At 34.0% G+C, this 19,822-nt stretch overlaps 1 protein-coding gene across 3 annotated transcripts in view; it reads right to left on the reverse strand.

Annotated features, from left to right (window-relative positions):
• Positions 1–162: 162 nt before the first annotated feature.
• LOC119838405 (terminal nucleotidyltransferase 5C) overlaps positions 163–19,822 on the reverse strand; it is a 151,906-nt gene continuing 132,246 nt past the window's right edge. For 2 of the 3 annotated variants that reach the window (XM_038364340.1, XM_038364342.1), the window contains 2 exons: positions 2,687–3,636; positions 163–2,088 (listed from right to left, as the gene is read on the reverse strand). In XM_038364340.1, coding sequence (XP_038220268.1) covers positions 1,812–2,088; positions 2,687–3,636 — 1,227 coding nt within the window. In that variant the 3' untranslated portion in view covers positions 163–1,811. Of the gene's footprint in view, positions 2,089–2,686; positions 3,637–19,039; positions 19,291–19,822 lie in introns of those variants that run through there. The other variant, XM_038364341.1, reaches the window with a different exon arrangement.

Here is a 19,822-nt window from a genome sequence, read left to right on the forward strand (position 1 = left end):
AATAATATACTTAATAGAATGGAATATAGTTTAATTTTTTGTTAGCTACATTATGTACTTTAAATTACATTACTAAGTACATCATGATCTTATTTTAGTACATACTACGTTGTCCAAAAATAGCGCTGCGTTCATACATAATGTATTTATAAACTGTTTAGGTTTTTTTTATAAGTATTTATAGAGATTTATATTACGTAGCTATATTTCTTTTACACTACATGTCTATGGTATATAATAATCTATGATAGATAATATAATAACAATTTTAATAGAAAATGGAAACATTATGATAGGAACGCAGGTACGCCGTACACACCAGGAGCGAATGTAAACAAAACAATCAAGCCAAATCAACATTTTGAATGCTAATAAAAATGAGATCTAAAATTTTGGTTCGATAGTGAGCAAGATAGAAAAATTCGTTCATAAAATCGTTAATTGTTCCGAAGTGTCTTAAAGATAAGCAGGTTGTACTTGAGTACTCCGGATTTAATAGAAAAACTTAGAATTAATCCATGCTACGTTTGTATACATATAACTTTGCGTTGGCAACTATATAAGACATGCACATTGGCCGGACACTGTTTACACCATTCGTATATCTATATTAAATACAACAATAATATATCTCTCTATCGAATTTAACTAGATAATATGTTAAGTAGGTATATAATCATCGACAACATTAAATCTACAACAATTAAATCACAATTTTGCATACCGACTACTGCTTTTATTTTATTGAGACGTTTAAAATTAATAAAAAAACATGTTTCTAAGTACTCTGTTACGTGAATTCACTACTTGTAAATGTTCTTAAAATATTTATATGGTGTTTAATATAAAAACATAATCGTAGTATTGTACACGACTTACAGTCATTTTTATATATTTTTCATTTTTTTTCACATTTTGGTATTACAATAACTCGTATACAATACTAGATTGACTATGAATGAAGTGTATACATACATTTATATAGATTAATAAATAGCTATTAAAATAGGTCGTTTATTTCAACGAGGAACGAAATGTTTCTTTGACCTCAAAATAGTTACTCAAGATTGAGCCCAATTTTATACCTAACTCCGCGTCTGAATCCTGTTTTTTACTCACTATGTTTAAATTTGGATGTTTACGTCCTTGTCGCGTTTCAAGGCCAGTTGTTCGGGTCTGTGTGCGTGCGTGCGTGTTTGTGTGTAGGTTTGAGGAGTAAATGTGTGTGATACAGATGACTATCTCACGAAAGATTCAGTTGTGTGTTCGGTTTGACGCCATTGCATAATGATGATAACAACCGAACATTTCACAGTATTCTTTCGCCAGATAGCGGAAGATATTTTTAGGAATATGAATGAGTCGAGTTTGTCAGTCGCTCGCGCGGTCATTATGAAGAGAGACATGCCATAACACTATCGGAGACGATCTATACATAAGCTTAAAAATAACTAACTAGTCTTTCACAGGCAGACCATCGGGCCGCATCGTCCTCGATCGTCGCGTGATCGATAATTTCCGTACTGCTGATATGTTAAGCAATTAACACGACAGGAGTACGACTAAAAATTACGTCACGCCTCGACAAGCGTCTATCTAGTGGAATATGAATGTCGCGTTGGAGTCGCCACAGGGCGGGACGCGGGCGCGAATTGACAACAATTGATCCGGGTACAGTGAGCAACATCGAATTGACGCAGAGCGTAAACGCGAGCGATCTCACACTATATACACGTAGCGTATACACATATACATATAATTATATACATTTGGCACTAAATTCATCGTCGGTAGGGGCGCGGCGGGGCCGGTCACGCCGGGCAGAGGGTCGGGCGGCAGCAGTCGCAGCAGGCCGTGCAGGCGCACGCGGCGCACTGCACGCACGCGGCGCACACGCACACGTAGTACTGCGGCGGCAGCACGGGCACGCTCACGGGCAGCGCGGGCAGCGCGGGCAGCAGCAGCGGCGCGCGCGCGCACAGCTCGCGGCACGCCAGCGCCTCGATCAGCGCCAGCGTCTGGCGCCGCTCGTGTCCCATCAGGCACACGGTCGACTCCCGCACCACGCCGTGCAGCAGCGTCAGGTACCTGCGGACGGACAGTGTCTAGCTTATTCGTTTCGGATCACCTATACAGAGTTTCTTATAAGTATTGTACATGCTTAATGCAAACATAATCAGTAGGTAATGAGAATGATTTTCAGGTTTTTGAAATATCGTGTTGGTGAAAGAATCGTGTAGATGTAAGCATACTAAAACTATAGTATGTATAAGAGAATTTGCATTTCAACGCTTAGAAAAATATCGAGGATTATGTTCCGAATCTTTGCCCTTGGCAACAAGTCTAGACTGGTTTTAAATAATTGTGGTAATGTAAAAAGCTCTCTAGAATCCAATGTCATGTTATATGAAACCAGAAAAACGGGTTATATTACATCGTAGAACTTTGTTAAGTGGAAAATGTACGTGTTTTAAATATATATGTCACTCAATGTGCAGTATGTAGTGAAATGTCTACGGTAAAATAAACTGTGATCGTATTCACTTAAATACTAATGCAGCGACCGTTTTCGACTTATTAAGGCACAGCTTTTGGTGAATGATGGGCAGGCAAATAAATTATGAGGTTAATTTTAACCACAGCTATGTATATGGCCTGTGCTGCATTAAAGTTATATTTATATTACCTGTGCTTTAGCGCCTCTTCTTCTCGGCCAACAAAGTGATTTCGGAGGTATGCCTCAAGCTTGGCTCGTTGTTGTCCCAATTCTGGGAAGTCTATGAAGAATCTTGAGCACATGTAGCGCTCCAGGGTTTTGATTTTGTCAGGTCGCGCCGGTCTGTAGCCTTTTGCAAGCAGCGCGCAATACTTCAACAGGCCACCACCGCGGATTTCTTCAGGCTGTCTCGTAGCAATTAATTTTTCAGACAGATGCCAAAGAGCTTCATGAAAATCGCCATACACTGATTCCCCAACTACAGTCGGGTAGAAGTTCTCTCCAATTGGCAACTGAGCGCATTCGTGGAATGCAAGCAGAGAATCCAGTGCAATTTGGAATGAATCTACAGAGAATTCAAACTGGCGACGCATCGTGTCAACAAATTTAAGTTCGACGGACTTGTGGCCGCGCGAGTTTCCCAGTGATATCAGTGACCAGCGGTCTCCATCCGAGTTGACTCGAACCATTTTAGATACGTAGGCTTCCTTGAGGCCAGCTGGGGTGGCCCGGCGGCGAGGGGTCGCAGCGGGTAGCAGAGTGGATAGATGTCCGAGGACTGCGGCTTTAACGCGATCGCAGTGACGCGCCGTAGGCAGTTCCGCGGTGAATATGAGGTCTATGTCAGAATAAGGTTGTGGGTGGTCGGTGAGAACGTGGCTCGCGGCGCCTCCGTTGAGACGAACATCCCTTACAGTGATGCCAGCCCCGCCTTCCGTCTGTGAGGCTTCCAGACGCGCCCGGACGCCCGCCACCAGCTCGCGCAAGCGAATGTGCAGAGTTGGGAAATTGCCTCGCCCGTGTATGGCGACCACTTCATCCATAACATCATTCAGTCTCCTCACTTGCTCGTAGCTGAGCACGGCGTGGCGCTCTCCGCCGCCGCAGCCCTCTTCCGAAGAGGTGTAGCTCGATTCGCTCTGCAACAAAATACCAATAATATAAATATAGGAAAATAAATGTAAACAAAAATAACTTTGGGAAAATTAGGCAAATAATTAATCCGTCTTATGATACATTTGTGTAACTGTACTGTACTGTTACCAATAATGTAAAACCCATTAAATAAATATTTATTTATTATTATTTTCAGGTATTTTCACGACAAACTATTTGCAAGTAGCAACTGAAACTTCTACTTAGGCAATTGAATACCTAGTAAGAAATAATTGAATACCAAATTCTTTTCGTAATGTAATTAAATGGCAAATCATTACACAAATTGTTACTTATTTTATTATATTCATTTAAATATTTGTAAACCTGATAGTAAATGAATCTATGCAGTTCTTGAAATCGTAAATTTGTATTTCGAAAGATTCCAGTGAAAACTGACAAACTCTTCATAATGAACAGTATATTAGTTATTTTTATGATAGTAATTGAATATTCACAGAATAGATTGGTGAATAAATTTATAAAATGCTTCGATTCATCGTACCACAAGCACAATTCTTTGATCAGATTGCTCAGATTTATCCTCAGTACCTACTCCAGATCTCTTTATGTTTAGGATGGAACAATTTACAGTCTGTTGGTCAAAGGTGGAAAATTTATGAAGGAACGCTTAGACGACGACAATTCTTTTATTGAGTAATGAAAACAAATTGACGCATAATAAATGCTCATGTACTCTGATTATTCGAGCGTATCAGTTGTTATTGTTGATAAAACGAGGATCTACGAATGATAATAACAACGTTCTGAAGAATTTATATAGGTATAAAATGTATGAAATTTCTATTTTGTGAGGTGAAAATCTCAAAAGTATGATAGTCTTTACCTAATAGTAACCCAAATTATTAATAATTAACGATTATTAATGACTTATCTGCAAGTAAGGTGTAGGACAATGTGACGAAGTTTATTTTCAAACTTAAATGTTGTTAAAATATTGGTAGCTTATCTCAATTTAATATTTCAATAATTGCTCTAGTGATTCCCGCTTATCTATACTAATATTATGAAGCGGAAGTTTGTTTGGTTGAACACGCGAATCTCAGGAATTACTGGTCCAATTTGAAAAATTCATTAGAGTGTTAGATATCCCATTTATTGAGGAATGCTTTAGGCTATATAACATCAGTTACTAGGTACATATGAATAAAACCGTGGGGCACAGCTAGTCAGTAATAAAGATGTAAAACAAAGAATACTGTAAATATCGTCATAGAATAATATAATAGTTATATAGTATAAGAGTTATATAATAAAAGAATAATTGCGTAAGGATTACCGGACCATCGCTAACAATGCGTCAAACCTCAATCATAGGGAGATTTACTATAAATACGTACTTATTACGAAATTATTTTACGAAATAAAATAAACTTGTTACATACAAATAACAATTTCGTTGGTTGCGTTTAGCCTAATTAAGATATAAAAATTGTGTCCAATTTGTTGTTAATGAATGTAAAACATTTCTGAAGATGACAGCGCAATAAATTGATCGGTTACACAGAAGAAAATTGCAAAATCATTGATGACTTAGTAGCGATCAAATATTTGACGGATTGCGAATATAATTGCTTTAATGTTCTAAAATGCGCCATTACACTTAATTACAAACAATTATAAAGGAATGAGAAAGTTCTAGGCGTTTGTCCCGAAACTGTGTCAAGGACGGTGGTGGTTGCGTCTTCCGAGCTCCGTGGATCTCAGTGTTTCATTACTTTGTTTGAACTGTTATACAATCTGGAAGAAGTTATATACCACTACAACCTCACGGCTGTATTTTGGAGCTAGGGCTGCCACATGTTTCTGGTGATATTTTATACCAAACCTGTTTTAAATCGTTGTCATTAATAACTATAATTTAAGAAGGTTTTATTTATTTATTTATTGTACAAAAACCCAAAACAGATATAATTAAAAACCTTCTAAAAGTAAAAGTGCCCAAAACGCGGCCAGAAGCCATCTCTAAAAGGCAATCTTTAGTTTGTCGGATTAGGACAATAGAGTTATAACTTCGTCTAGACAACCAATACCTAAAATAATAAACCCTCACTAAATCGAAACGTATAACAAATTGCTTACTGACTTCATAGGTAGGTTTATTTGAACTCCGCTAGCTATTTTTTTTTTTATTTTTTTTTATGTCATAGCGGGCAGCTGAGCTGGTGGTTCGCCTGATGGTAAGCGATCACCACCGCCTATAAACATTCGCAAAGGTAGTAAGTACCTCTGTGAATGCGCTACCCGCTTTTATGGGGTAAGGGAAAAGGAAAGGATTAACGACTGGAAAGAAGGAATGGACTGGAATGGGTGAGGAAAAGGAAAAGGAACCGGCCTCCGGCTCCCCCACTCACCGTACGAAACACAGTGGCATGCCACTATTTCACGCCGGTTTTCTGTGGGGGTGTGGTACTTCCCCGGTGCGAGCTGGCCCAATTCGTGCCGAAGCCATAGCTTATTCCATGATATTGGAATAAGCTATGGCTTATTCCAATATCTTGGCGTATGTATTTTTCCTTTTACAGTGGTCATCCCTTTGCTCTTAAGACACACTTAGATAACTTACACACAAGCCGAGAACGAATTTATCCAAGTTTTGCTTGTTTTGTTCAGTTAAATAAATTGAATGCTCAGATAACGATACAATTAAACCCCTGTGTACTCCAGTGAACATAGCCTAATATTTAGCGTTGAAATAGTTCTGATTCATTATTCTAGAAAAATTTCGAATTACGCCAAGGACTTGAAAAAAGGTTACATTGCGTAGTATTTATAAATCTTCATCAAAATTAAGCATTTAGCTTACCGCCTTGCGAAGCAATGTAAAATGAACATTATAATTACATATCCTTGTATAAAACCTTGTTATAGATAATTCTCTGAATTGGATACAAAATTACTTAATTTAAATAAAATGTTGGTGTCGGCCATATGTATAATATTATGATGAGCATATAAATGAAGATGCGACAAAAATTCCTCACTAATTAACTCAAATAGCATTCTTTTTCTATATATAACCTTAGTTATTTATATTTAATGGCGATATAATGAGACAATCCTCAGGTATGGGATGTACGCAATTCAACTAATGTTTATGATGGAACCATATAGGGGATTAATATACCATTAGGTTCTCATATTAATTATCATACTTATTTAATTAGAAAGTAGGTTCTTAATTGCCGTTGTCCATGGATGTCGGGAGCCGGTTGTAAGGAAATGTAGTTTATAATAAAAACATAAAAAACTACACATAACCACAGCTCATAAGCATTTACAGAGATAGGGCCTTTGCAAATATTCATGGGCATCGTCGGAACGCGTGTAAGGGTTAAAGGAAGAGGAAACGGTCCTTCGGCTTCCCCACATATAACACTGAACACATACATATTGGTAAAACGAAGAAGTATTAGAAGCAGTGTGTGTTTAAATTCTTTCACATTTATTAACATTACGTAAAGTTTTAAAATGTTTCTTTTATAAGGTCGTCATTAATGGCTATCTTAAATAACGCTCGTTTGAGCTAACTATATGAAGATATATTTTGAAACTTGATCAGTTAATCCATTTGACGTTATCCATGTGACGTATAAAACTCAAAAGATTAATTATTATTCTAAAACCTACATCACCTAAACTACATAATAATACGATAATGTATCGACCATAATTCCAAAGCTTATCGCGAAAGTAATTTACATTAGCAATAAAAACACAAGATAAAAACATTTATAACATGGTAGTTTGTGACCTTTGTTATAATAATTTTTCGATCTGAGGCCGTTTTGCTCACGACTAATGAGTTGAAACTAGATTTTGGTTCAATTAGAACCTGAGCGAGCGTAATTGTTTCCTAAATTTTACTTCGGATTGAGGAAACAGAGTTGTAAATGCATATTTTTTTCGATAATGACTATTAAACTGATTAACATGCGATCGTGTTTAAATAAACGTGATTATTATGTTGGTTTTGCGTTGAATATGTTGAGGTATATATATGACGATAAGTAGATATTTCATGGCAGACATATTCTAGGATTATTTTAATTAATTATTTAAGTGCAAAATATTTTGGGAGGCAAGCATGCATTGACAAATTGGGTTACGCTATGAAAACAACACTCATATATAATTGTTGTTGAAATATCAGTGTATTTATATTTTATTATACATATAAAACTAAACAATATGTACTTATTAGGAATTGAATATTGGTATTTAATACTTATTTATCTATAGTAATTTTTTAATGACAGTTAAGGTTAAAATTAAAAAAAAAAAAGATATAGAGATTGAGTTTTGAGAATTATGAGTTATTTGCGTTCTATAATTGAATATGCTATAGAGCACGTGACTAGAAAATATTACAATCGCTTAAGTAGTCTAAAGCATGTCACAATAAATAATTTCAAATACAAATAAATATCACAAAAACATAGTCATGGTTGGCTACCCTAATGGTTAACCTATTGCGAAATTTTTAAAACTATATTTTCATTGTGAATCTATAAAATTCTACACATCGTACGTGTGGAATACTTAAACGACCATCAATTTATAGTTACGTAAGTTTAGCAATTAATGTTAACAAAGTGATACGTTCTAAATAATTTCGTAATGCTATGCCTGCATGTCATTAAATGTTTAACAATTAACACTGAATAAATTGTTCGAACTGTCCATGGTATAGAAAGGTTATATTGTTAATTGGCTTGTTTGGTTTTTGAGATAAATGTAAAACTACTGACCCTGCGCGCTGGTCTATTTAAAATTAGCGCTGAGAAGAAAAGGTACATGGTAATTTCCCAGTTTTCATATTTAATTGTATAGTAAATAAGTACTCAATTAAATGCCGTAAATAGATACAAAAAACAACTCGCATCTATTGACACCGAACGCGATTGCGATCGTGAACTTCGCGTGTGAAACGTACCGTGCGAATCGGCGCTGTTACGCTACGGTGTGATTTATTTCCACACAATGAATGAATGGTCTGATGACCCTTACTATGAAAACGTGTAAGGGAAAAGTTTTATGCATGTTACTTGCATTAACTATTTTAGGACACATCTTAAATAGTCCGAAGTTTTAATAGTTAAATGCTTGATCATTGGATAAATTTCAAGATACAGTGCAGGAGGACTAACCTTAGGTGTTTTATCAAATGACATCCCAAAAAACGAAGGTTAGGAGGTTTTTTAAGGCTATGTAATTAAATTTTTTAGAAACCACATGTAGACATACATAAAAATGCTATGTTTTAGCACATACTTTTTAGTTTTATATAAGTTTATCATCAATTGCATATTTATGGTACACATTATTTTAGATTGTGGGATAGAGAAGTGATAATTCGTATAACGTTTCGTCACTCGATCACTAGCAAACATAAAACATGTAAATATTTCTTGGTAACATTTACTTTCAAAATATATCGATATATTTAGAAATTAAACACTTTTAAACGGGACGGGAGACTCAGTCTCCCCGTGACCATGCTCGCTGTAAAGTGTTCGAAACGTCGGGTTAATAATATAATGAATAAATCGCGTTTAGAATCTGTTAAAAAGTATTTAATTTCTAAATGTATAATACTCGCGTAAAATCAAACACATAAAAATACTGTATATCAATATACCTATTTTAGACCTAGCAGTAATATATCTATTAAAGACAATATGACGTACAAACGTTAATATATTGATTATGATTAAGGAAACTCATTATTTCGTCTCTAATTAGCATAAAGTGAATATAATTACATTGTGACATCTTTTCAACTCGTGATAGCGTACTCGTACCTACAATGCGAAATAATCAAGTATATTGTCAATGGAATAATAGAGAAATTATAATATCATTACAGAAGTGAGATATATATAATATACGATACAGATATTAAAATATAAATGTGGAGTTATAACGCCAAATAGCGGAAAATCTTTTGAAATTTATTTCATATTTCAATGATTCATATAGGTATCTTATAAGCCACATGGCTTCGCTTGCTTATTTTACGTCATTATAAACTTTTTGGGCTTTTTTAATAAGCAGAAAGACTCAGAACACCACCAAAGCTCAAACCCACAGACAAAAACGTGCTGTAGATCTATCACTATATTAACAATCGTTAATTATCTATCTGCGATCCTTAAATATACTGGTGAAATTTGTAAAAATATTTGGCCAAATTTTGTACGAATACTCAAAATAACTACATAAATAGCAAGAAAATCGTTCCTTTAGTCAATAAGCGGTAACAAGGTAACGATTTACCTTCTAAATTTTATTTAAAATATATAATTTACCGGAATAATTATGGCCCGAATGACCTCTGAATCCGATTCGAATTACAAAAAAGCCGCGAATATACATGCATCACCACGTCACGATTATTTATAACTTGTGATTATTTAGGGCAGCTCTGAAGGTCATGGACCATGGTACAAGCGTGTTTTCATAGAATCCGTGTAATTACATTGGAAAACGAATCTCTTTGTGAATTTTATTTAACATAAATCTGTATTTCAAGGTGACTTCATTGTGATAGCAACAATTTAATTTAACATTTTTAACAATATCTAGCATGAATAAACGTGAAATATATTAGTTTCGCCTGTTTGTAACTAAATATGACAGCAGCTAGATCTTTTTGAGAATACTATTTTTATTTATCACTAACTCTCCGCCCGCGGCTACGCCAGCATATACAAAAGAAAACATAGACAGACCCGGGGCTTTCAACGTATAGTTACGGTTCTCGTAAGATTTCCGCGACAAAAACTATCCTTTCTTAGGTTTTAGGCTGTCTCGATTTTAGCCCAATCAGTTCTATGGTATAGGCATCAAGGTGAGACAGACATACAGACAGAGTTATTTTCACATCTATGATATTATTAGGGATTAAAACTAAATCGGTAAACCGACCGGTTATTAGCAGCTTGTTTAGCTGTTGTATTCTTATCTGAACAGAGATAAATAGATTGCACACACTCATTCGATACGACTCAAAACAAAAAAATTACATAAACCCAATTCTATTATATTATTTGTACGTAATCGTAGCATTCATATGTAGAAAATACATTTTTGCAGGTAACTTATAAAAAATTATCAAATGAAACTGAAACAAGCAAAAATCTAAATAGAAATGAACCAAACAATTTATATTTATCAGCGAAACACAAGTGTAGAACACAGTTAACAATGCAACGACCAGCATGATAAATACAAGAACAAGAAAACCATTATGATATAAACAACTGAATAAATCGTATAATACTATTGAACTAGACTTGCGTCAACGGCCACAAAACAACTGAAACAAGTGGTTGCCGCCTGTCACGATTCCACGTCAAAGATTCACAGGTGTATCCACGACAATGAAGGATTTTTAATCTATATAAAACTTTCGGTTTCGGTATCGGTATCAAAGTTATCGGTGGCAACTCCTCAAATCCAAGATCGTTCTAATGTGGTGAAAGAGCTATATAAACAAATAATATCATTACACAAATTAATTCGGACCCACTTGTACGCATACAAACATAACCTTCATATAACATTTTATATGTAACATAAATTCGTAGACAAGTATTTCACAATAATATTTACTTAGTTTTAAACTGTTTGATTCCAAAAAATCTTTCACCGTTAAATATTTACGTGATCCCCGAGTAGACACCATCTATATGTACCACAGGCGAAGCCAGGGTTATATCTGTAGCTTTAAATAAATCTAGTTGAATTAATAAGCACGCAGATATAACGTGATTGTGGATACGTTAATGAATTAAATACAACACAGATGTCAAAAGAAATTGCAATAATTATATCCTTTTTTACTTCAGCAATTGTTAAAAGGAAAAATAACGTGCGATTCTGTGAAAACTAATATGAAATAATCGCATTGTTTGAACAATTATGTATGTAGTTTGATCAGTATGTAAATAACCTTACAGTTAGAAAATATATTTATAGTTAGGCATTAATAAGATTAGTTAATAAAATATTCTTACCAATGAGTAAATTCTATAATACTGAAAAAATTATATATAAATAAATCTTTGTATATGACCTTTTCGGTATATGACAATGAAATAAGCTCACATACAACAAATGTTTGATCATACCAATTTATATGTGCCAATTTGTAATTAAACTATACTAATAATAAACCGGTATAATTATGCAGGACATATTACATAATGGTATTTAGACCGGACATCCGTAAATTAAGGTCGATAGCTTTATTGTTCGCGTTGTGGAAAGATGCTTTCGGTTTCAATCAAATTAGCATTCGTACGTGGTTCTAGTTCAGAATCATAATCAGTATTACCTCACAATTTCATCGGTAGCATGATTTTTAAACTGTTTCATAAATATTCAAGGCTAGTTCTTTGTTCGCGACTTCGCTCATATTGTTGCATGAGAGCCTCTACACTACACATACCTAGTGGCTTTCTAATACATTTTATTTTGAGGTTCAGATATACATAAATAAAAGAATTTAAAACGCATTTTGTAATTGTTGAGGAAGCGCGCTTCGTTTAGTTTTTTTTAATATATATTTTTTCAAATTCACTTTTCCGTACTATTTGAATCGAACGATTGTTGTCTTTCGATATTTACATAGGTACATACACTAATTGATTCCATAAATAGAACATGTTCGCGCCAAATCGTATAACGTTCCTTTATGCGCTAGTCGCAACCCACATCTAGACATACCTACTTTCGATTTCGTGAGGCCACTAATTAGCATGGCCTCGGCATACGTGGACTGCGTAATACGAAACGGAACTAGACCGATCTCCACGATACATCGCGGCTTTGAGCGGGAAAATTTGACGTTTGTCATTTGTTCTTTTTTTATTTTTTATTTATTATTTATTTCATAGAGCCAAGATAAACAGACATGACATGATGGATATCAATGAATAACTATCATACACTTTACCTTTAAAAATTGTAAATATTGGACATTATACTTAAAACCTTTTATAAGTAGTATTGCGACAGATGAAGTTGGGTGTGATATAACTTTCTTTTTGTTGATTTGGACTTTGAATCTCACTTCATTCTGGTGAATATTCAACGTGACGACGAGTTTACGCCAGTTTAATAATAATTTAGATAAATATTAATCTTAACCACAAGTAAATATTGATCTAACCTTTTTTACAATAACAGAAAAATGTTTATAGTTAAACATAACCAAAAATAAAAATAGTGAGTAATATCTTATAGATATTTATTATGTTAGAACGTCACTTTAGGTACGAAATAGTCAAGGACGTTCACAAATATAACTGCGCATTATTTTTCAATTAATTGATTTTGGTTGGATTATCAATATTGGCTATGACTTATATGAAGTAATTTATCGTGTTATGATAGGCAAATCAAATCAATGTCAATAAAATTGCCCATTTGATAATGCTTTTCACAATAATTAACGTAATGTGATAACATTTTTCAATAATATCTATCTACTTTCTTTTTTGCGGCAGAAGATAAAATAGAAATCATCAAACATGACGTTTAAGAAATAAACTTTGACAACATTCATTCATTTTTACATCACACTCCTTTCTAAGTTTGTACTTATTTTAATTTTTTTTAGCAATGCAATGTTTTTGATACTTTCGTATGACGTAGGTACCAACATAATTAGCAAGTCACATTAGAATTCATTGCTACTCATTACATTTGAAGCAGGTATTGCTTAATAATAATTTTGAATTAAATGTTACTAGCGCAATGTAATTATTACTTAATTTGTGTGAAGGGCGCTAACCTAAGTTTTAAATGGTCGCACATGACATATGTCAACTTATGTCACGGTCACGCGACGTGTTTACAGATTATCATACAGATAATAAACACACGCATTATACATTTCACAGATAAAAAAAATTAAATACAATTCTACATTCAAATCGTTCAATGGCTCCTCGGTTTTTACAGATTACGTCATTCATTTACATACCGGACGAATGCAAAACGCTTTTGTATACCGCAAATAAAATAATATTGAACTGTTTTATAATACATGCAAAGGTCAAATTCCTTTAAACGTACAATATGTGAATGTTATCTTGATTATCGCACCCATGACAATATTATGAGATGTTGTTTCTCGAATATGTATCTTATGTGTTTTTGTTTAAAACATGGTATCAGGGTGTTGCCTTGACCGCGATACCCATAGATATTTTTCTTATTCAAAAACAAACAATTCAAGATAACTTTTTTATCACAGGATAAAAATGTACTTTAATAATAACACGCACGAAAAGATCTGTTTTGAATTAGTATTACACTTCGCATAATAGAGGAAGTCCGATTCTTATTCTATCGTCTGAAATATATCGTCGGTATGAAGAAGTTATGAAAGGCAGGAAGATTTGTGAAATTATTTAAATAATACTTTTGTTTTCAAACATACATTGTAAACAAACTATGTAGACATACCTGCCTATTGTATGTCTGCATAGTTTACATACGACTCAAATTCGATTTTATAAAGACCTTTCAAAACTGGTCTTAATGAAAAATATTATTTAAAAATGCTATTTAATTTTTTAACAAACGTCATAACAGATCACGTGATGTCATGAAAATATGATGAGATATGAGTCACAGAGCTACAAGATGCGTTTAATAGAAATCGTATATTTAAACTGAATTAAGTACATATTGTACTACGTACTTCTTATTGTTAAGAGTCAATTCGTTATAATTGAATAAAAGCAGACATATTTGCTTTACATTACTCGTATGCAGTATGTACTGTGAACTGGATATTCGTATTAGCCAGTCTTTGCGGACATATATTTGATTATTTCATTAAGGAGAATAGACTATAGACAATCTGTTTTTTCACAACACGAAAAGCCTTATACGATTACGATTACAAATTAATAAACTCCACAAAACTAATCGACTTTATTGTGCTTTATCGATAGGCATTGGATGATTTTGGTTGGTATTTAAACTCACTTTTGGTGGGTGTTTTTGTATCAATCGACAATCAACTTACAAAATTATGAATAACTTTAGCTTTAGAAAATAAAGTTATTACGTCCTATAGAAATACAATCAACAACACATCCTTAACCGTTAGAGAATTTTTAATTTGTTGTGGTATTTTAGCCATATATAACAGCATTATCGATATTATTACAATATAGTAAAATTTTATTCGTATACAACCTTCTTCTCTATTGAACAAACAGGGCGTGCACTTGAAATGTCACACGATTTATCCAAGAAACCAGTGCCAACGTTTACCCAACGTTTGTTAGTATGCTGGCCGTCTACGAGGTACATTTAAAAATCCTTCCCAGATAAGCCCTTGCAAGGCAAGGGCGTCCTTTCAACATAATCATTATAAAGAAATGTCGAAATAAGCTTAAACTATAACAACCATAACTATGATTTACAATCAGTTGCTTAAATTATAATATGACCAGAACATGTTTTTATATATGATCTTTAAAAACAAATTCATGAATAATTTAACCATTGAATGAGAAATCGGGACGTCATCTTCTCCAGATGTCTTGAATCTATGGATAAGGCTCATGAATTTCACATGGCTATCATTTTGTTACTGACTTTTTAAATTATTTTGAATTTAGAACACATTGGCTTTTCGGCGCGAAAACAGTCGCCAAAAATATAATTAATAATTGTATGGCAACTATATGCAAAGGTAACACATAAACACAATCAACTTAATGTAGTAGAAGTAATTATAGAGATCTATTAGAATCTAATGAGACACCTGCATGTTGAATAAAAATGCATTGATAAAGTAAATTGAGTGATTTATTGACAACAAGAAATAATTGTTTACGCACACATGTAAACAATGGAGGCAAATTAATATGCAATTATTGTAACTATAATAAAATGATGACGTTATGCACTAGAAAATATGGATGGAGGTAACATTCTTGGGACGAGAATCGTCGTTGTTGCATTCAATAGAAAAATCGTAACATAATTATTATACGTGCAACACCTGCCCTTAGAGATAAATGTAATTTATAGCTATTTCAATTTGTTAAAAATCAAAAAACACATATTTCAAACCGACCTTTTTTTATTGCATAACTATAACTAACGTCATATAATTGACGATAAAGTTGCGTCATATCTAATATCTTTTTGCGTTCGAAAAATATTATGCTTCACATTCTCCACTGACATTGAACAAACCGACCCACATACGAAGCATCCTGCATATTAGAAAATAAACAAGGATTCGTCGATCACGATTGCATGATTATCTATCTCTAAATCTCAAATTCTTACAGCTGACTAGCGCTTAATAAAGGTCAGGATTGTTTTGATTTCGCCTTTGTTCGATATTGAAATTGTATGCAACTTTTTTGGGAACTTCAATTTGATTTTATTCACAAAATTGCGACGCAATATCCATGATGACTTACTATAATTTAAACAAGAACAAAAAATAATATAATATTATATACTCGTTCACGATATTATGTAAAACAGAGTTGATAATAATAATCAAACGATAATATTTTTTCCGCGCTAAAAATAAGTGATAGCTGTGAGACGATTTACAATTGTATCCTCTACAATGCGTCGCGGACATAGCTTTCTAAACCGACCGCGGCACTGATTAAGCAATGTACGAATAGATTCTATAATCTCGTTATAGAAAACGTTATTAATGTATTTGCGAATAAATTATCGCGCGCCTGTGTGCGTGTGTTAGCATGTGTGCAATGCGTGCGTGACGATGTGGCATTTGTTGCTTTGGAATTTAGACACACATTTGCATTTTATTTAGTTGTTAACACACGCTTAGAGTTTTCGTAAATATTCAAACATTCGTTTAGCTGGTTTTACGTCTGTCGGAACTTGGCTATCAATAAAGAAGACTGTTATAAAACATAGCGTTGGGTTCTATAAAGCTTTTAAGCGGCAAGGAAATAAATAAAATTTAAAATATTTCGCGAGAACGACACACATGTTAGGGTTAATTAAAAGAGGTTGGAATAGAACTCTCGGTTACAAAGCTGAGTAGGATTTGCATACATTTAAAACTTAATGAATAAATGAATATTAAAAGTAATAACGAGGTAAACAACTAAGTACATTGGCTATTTGTTTATTTGCGATTTCCCAGGTAGGTACGCACTTCGCGTAGAGTAATAACCAATAAAGCATAGATGAAACATGTTTGGTAATTAACAAAGTATTTCCATTGCTGAGATAGTAAATATTTTAACAAGCACGGCCACTATTGTGAAATATTTTTAATGTGATTTTATTATAAATTTAAAATACGTAGGTACATGATGTTTGTACATTATTATCGCGGGTAGTGTGTTGGTTATGATAAGGTTGCGAGCGAATTTGACAATCATGAGTTATTACATTTTAGTTTTTTTTTTAATATATCTACCTACTAGTTAATAAATGCAGCGAGCATTGCTTTTAAAAAGGTTTTCCAAACTATAACGAAACTTTTTCTATTTTATCTGTTTTAGAGAGGGTCAATCCAAGTAGACTAGATCGCTGCTATGCGATAAATATCTATTATATATCATAAAATACAGTGTATAATCAATAAAACTATAATAATAACTTATAATGAAAAACGCTTGAAACTGCTTTGGCGTGAAAATTGTGAGACTAAATTATTTTCTATGTAATTATTGAACTCAATATATTAAACAGTCGGTCCTTTAAAAAAATGCGTCTTAATGTATATTTAAATATTTAGATCTTTAAACAACTGTAACAGGTACCGAATCGCGTAAAGTCAAATGAAAATAGAAATTGTAATAACAAATTGTGTTAAAGTGACTTTTCTACATATATCTATTGCTAGGCCCACATAACACAGGATTTCATTTCAGTTTAAACAGTTGCGCAGTTTACAGCACTTTCTCATATTTTAATAAGGATCAATTATGTTTCAATATGACTTTTTATAACAATACATATAGGAATAAACCTCTTTGTGTTATATATGGATTTTTATGATCTAAGCACTATTCACGTCATATTATTTTTAAGTCTATGTATGATAATCACTTCCTATACCTAAGAACATTATAAGAATATAGGTACGTCACATTTATTAGTCATACATCGGAAACGCAACGTATAATTCCAGAATTTTCTAGAATTATCTTATGTGTCTTTTAATTAGCATTATCGAAAATTAAATTTGAATCACCATCCATTTCGAATTTGCATGCATCCATCTTATCAGTGGACAGAGGAGATATCCAAAGAAAAGTTAAGATAAAATTGAATAATATAGATACGTCACTCAAAGAGGATCTACTGATCTATACTCCAGAAAATAAAGTTTCGTTCTCTATTGGAGATTCGAAATATTACAATGTATATTTAAAAAACAGATACAAGTCATGCAGCAATATTGTATTTCAAACGTATACACGAATCGCAGCAGCTGATATACACGTGTAAAAATCATAGTTCACAGTTGAACGTAGACAAATAGCTGGCGAACATTTTCCTGTCCATGAAAAGCACTATCTGCCGCGGTCGATTAGCAACTAGGTTGCATTCCACCAAAGGTTGTGCGTGTTCTCACGTACCACCTTCGGGTGTTCAGCAATCGTGTCAAACCGCTGATAAGGACACCGTTTCCGTCCACTTTTCATTTCAACTTGGACGTGAAATCGTCCCGATAATAGCGAGCATTCATTACAATGGTACACTCGTATTTGTCACAAAATTCTTGTCTATGTCGTAATCAACCAGAAAGAAGTTAAACTTTCATTTAATACGAAAACTCAAGAAGCGTGACAAATTGCGTCGAATAGCCAACATATTGCATTGTTAATTAAAAGGAAATGTTTATAATACGTGTTCTACGTGCGCCACATCAAATTTATAAAATGATCATGAAACGGTCGAAAGGCAAATATTTTTACGACTTTGATAAATACCGTGGCGAATGTAGCGGCCGAGTAAACAAAGCTGATAATTATTATTTTAAATGCCCAAGCGCTACTAGTGCAAGTGACATTTATTTGAACTCGAAAATTTATTTTATATCGACACACATAATGTATACGATTAAGTGTTACAATATTTAAATAGAATTTTATCCGTTTATCAAAGTGTGACCGAGAAGTTAAAATATCACTTTGCCAATAGGAATCTTTTCTTGGCATTGCGTCGCGCTCGAGTAGTATTTCGCAGCGTAAAAGCGCATTTTCAAATTACTCGCGATCCCGTGACCAGTCATACGGCCCACGCACGCTAAATACGAACTTTTTCTATATTATCGTGCCCGATTTGGATATATGCCATTCCTGACATCACATGATTCGAACTTACCTTCATGTCGTCAAGCATATCGCACGCTGAGATGAGCGATGCGGTGTCCGGAGTCACTTTGATTACGCCCATCGTGGTAGCACAATACGGGAGTTCAACACGGATGACCGTTTACGTGTAACGTCCCGAAAGTTAGCTAGCTAGTTATTTGTAAGCGAGTAACGCGTGGTTGGTTTTGGGACACGGTGCGCGAGACGTACTCACGCAGTGACCGAGCCGCGCGGACTGTGGGACTGAACGCTGAGTGCCGGCTTCGCGACTCGAGTGAAAGGGTCGCGACGTCACGGCCACGATAACGCTCAACTTGTTGCTACACCTTCCCTCTCTTTCACATTCACTGCTGCATGTGTAGTTTCATCTCGCTTGTTTTGTTTAATTTGATTTTACATACTGGAGTACGCATTATGGTTTCACAAAGTAATTCAATATCAATTTTGAATTTGAATACTAATAAAAAATCGGTGCCCTTAAATTATGCATCTCCTGTACTATTTTGCTACAGCCTGCCGTAGCGTGTGACGTAGGACGCTACGGTTGTAGCTATGACGTCACGACACAGTTGCTACGCAACGGGATATACTACGTAAGCGGTTTTACAGCGATTTCAATTTTCAATAATAATTGATTACTAGTTGTAGTAGCAAGTTACGAATTAAACTGCGTAATTGCAATGAAATGAAATGACAAATGAGACTGAGAAGATTAATACGGTAAATAATATTTTTATTTATACTTTATAGTCGTGTATTTTTTGGATATGTTCATTTTTATTTAAACAAAATA

Source organism: Zerene cesonia, unplaced genomic scaffold, assembly GCF_012273895.1.
Source record: "Zerene cesonia ecotype Mississippi unplaced genomic scaffold, Zerene_cesonia_1.1 Zces_u002, whole genome shotgun sequence".
Classification (NCBI taxonomy): domain Eukaryota; kingdom Metazoa; phylum Arthropoda; class Insecta; order Lepidoptera; family Pieridae; genus Zerene; species Zerene cesonia.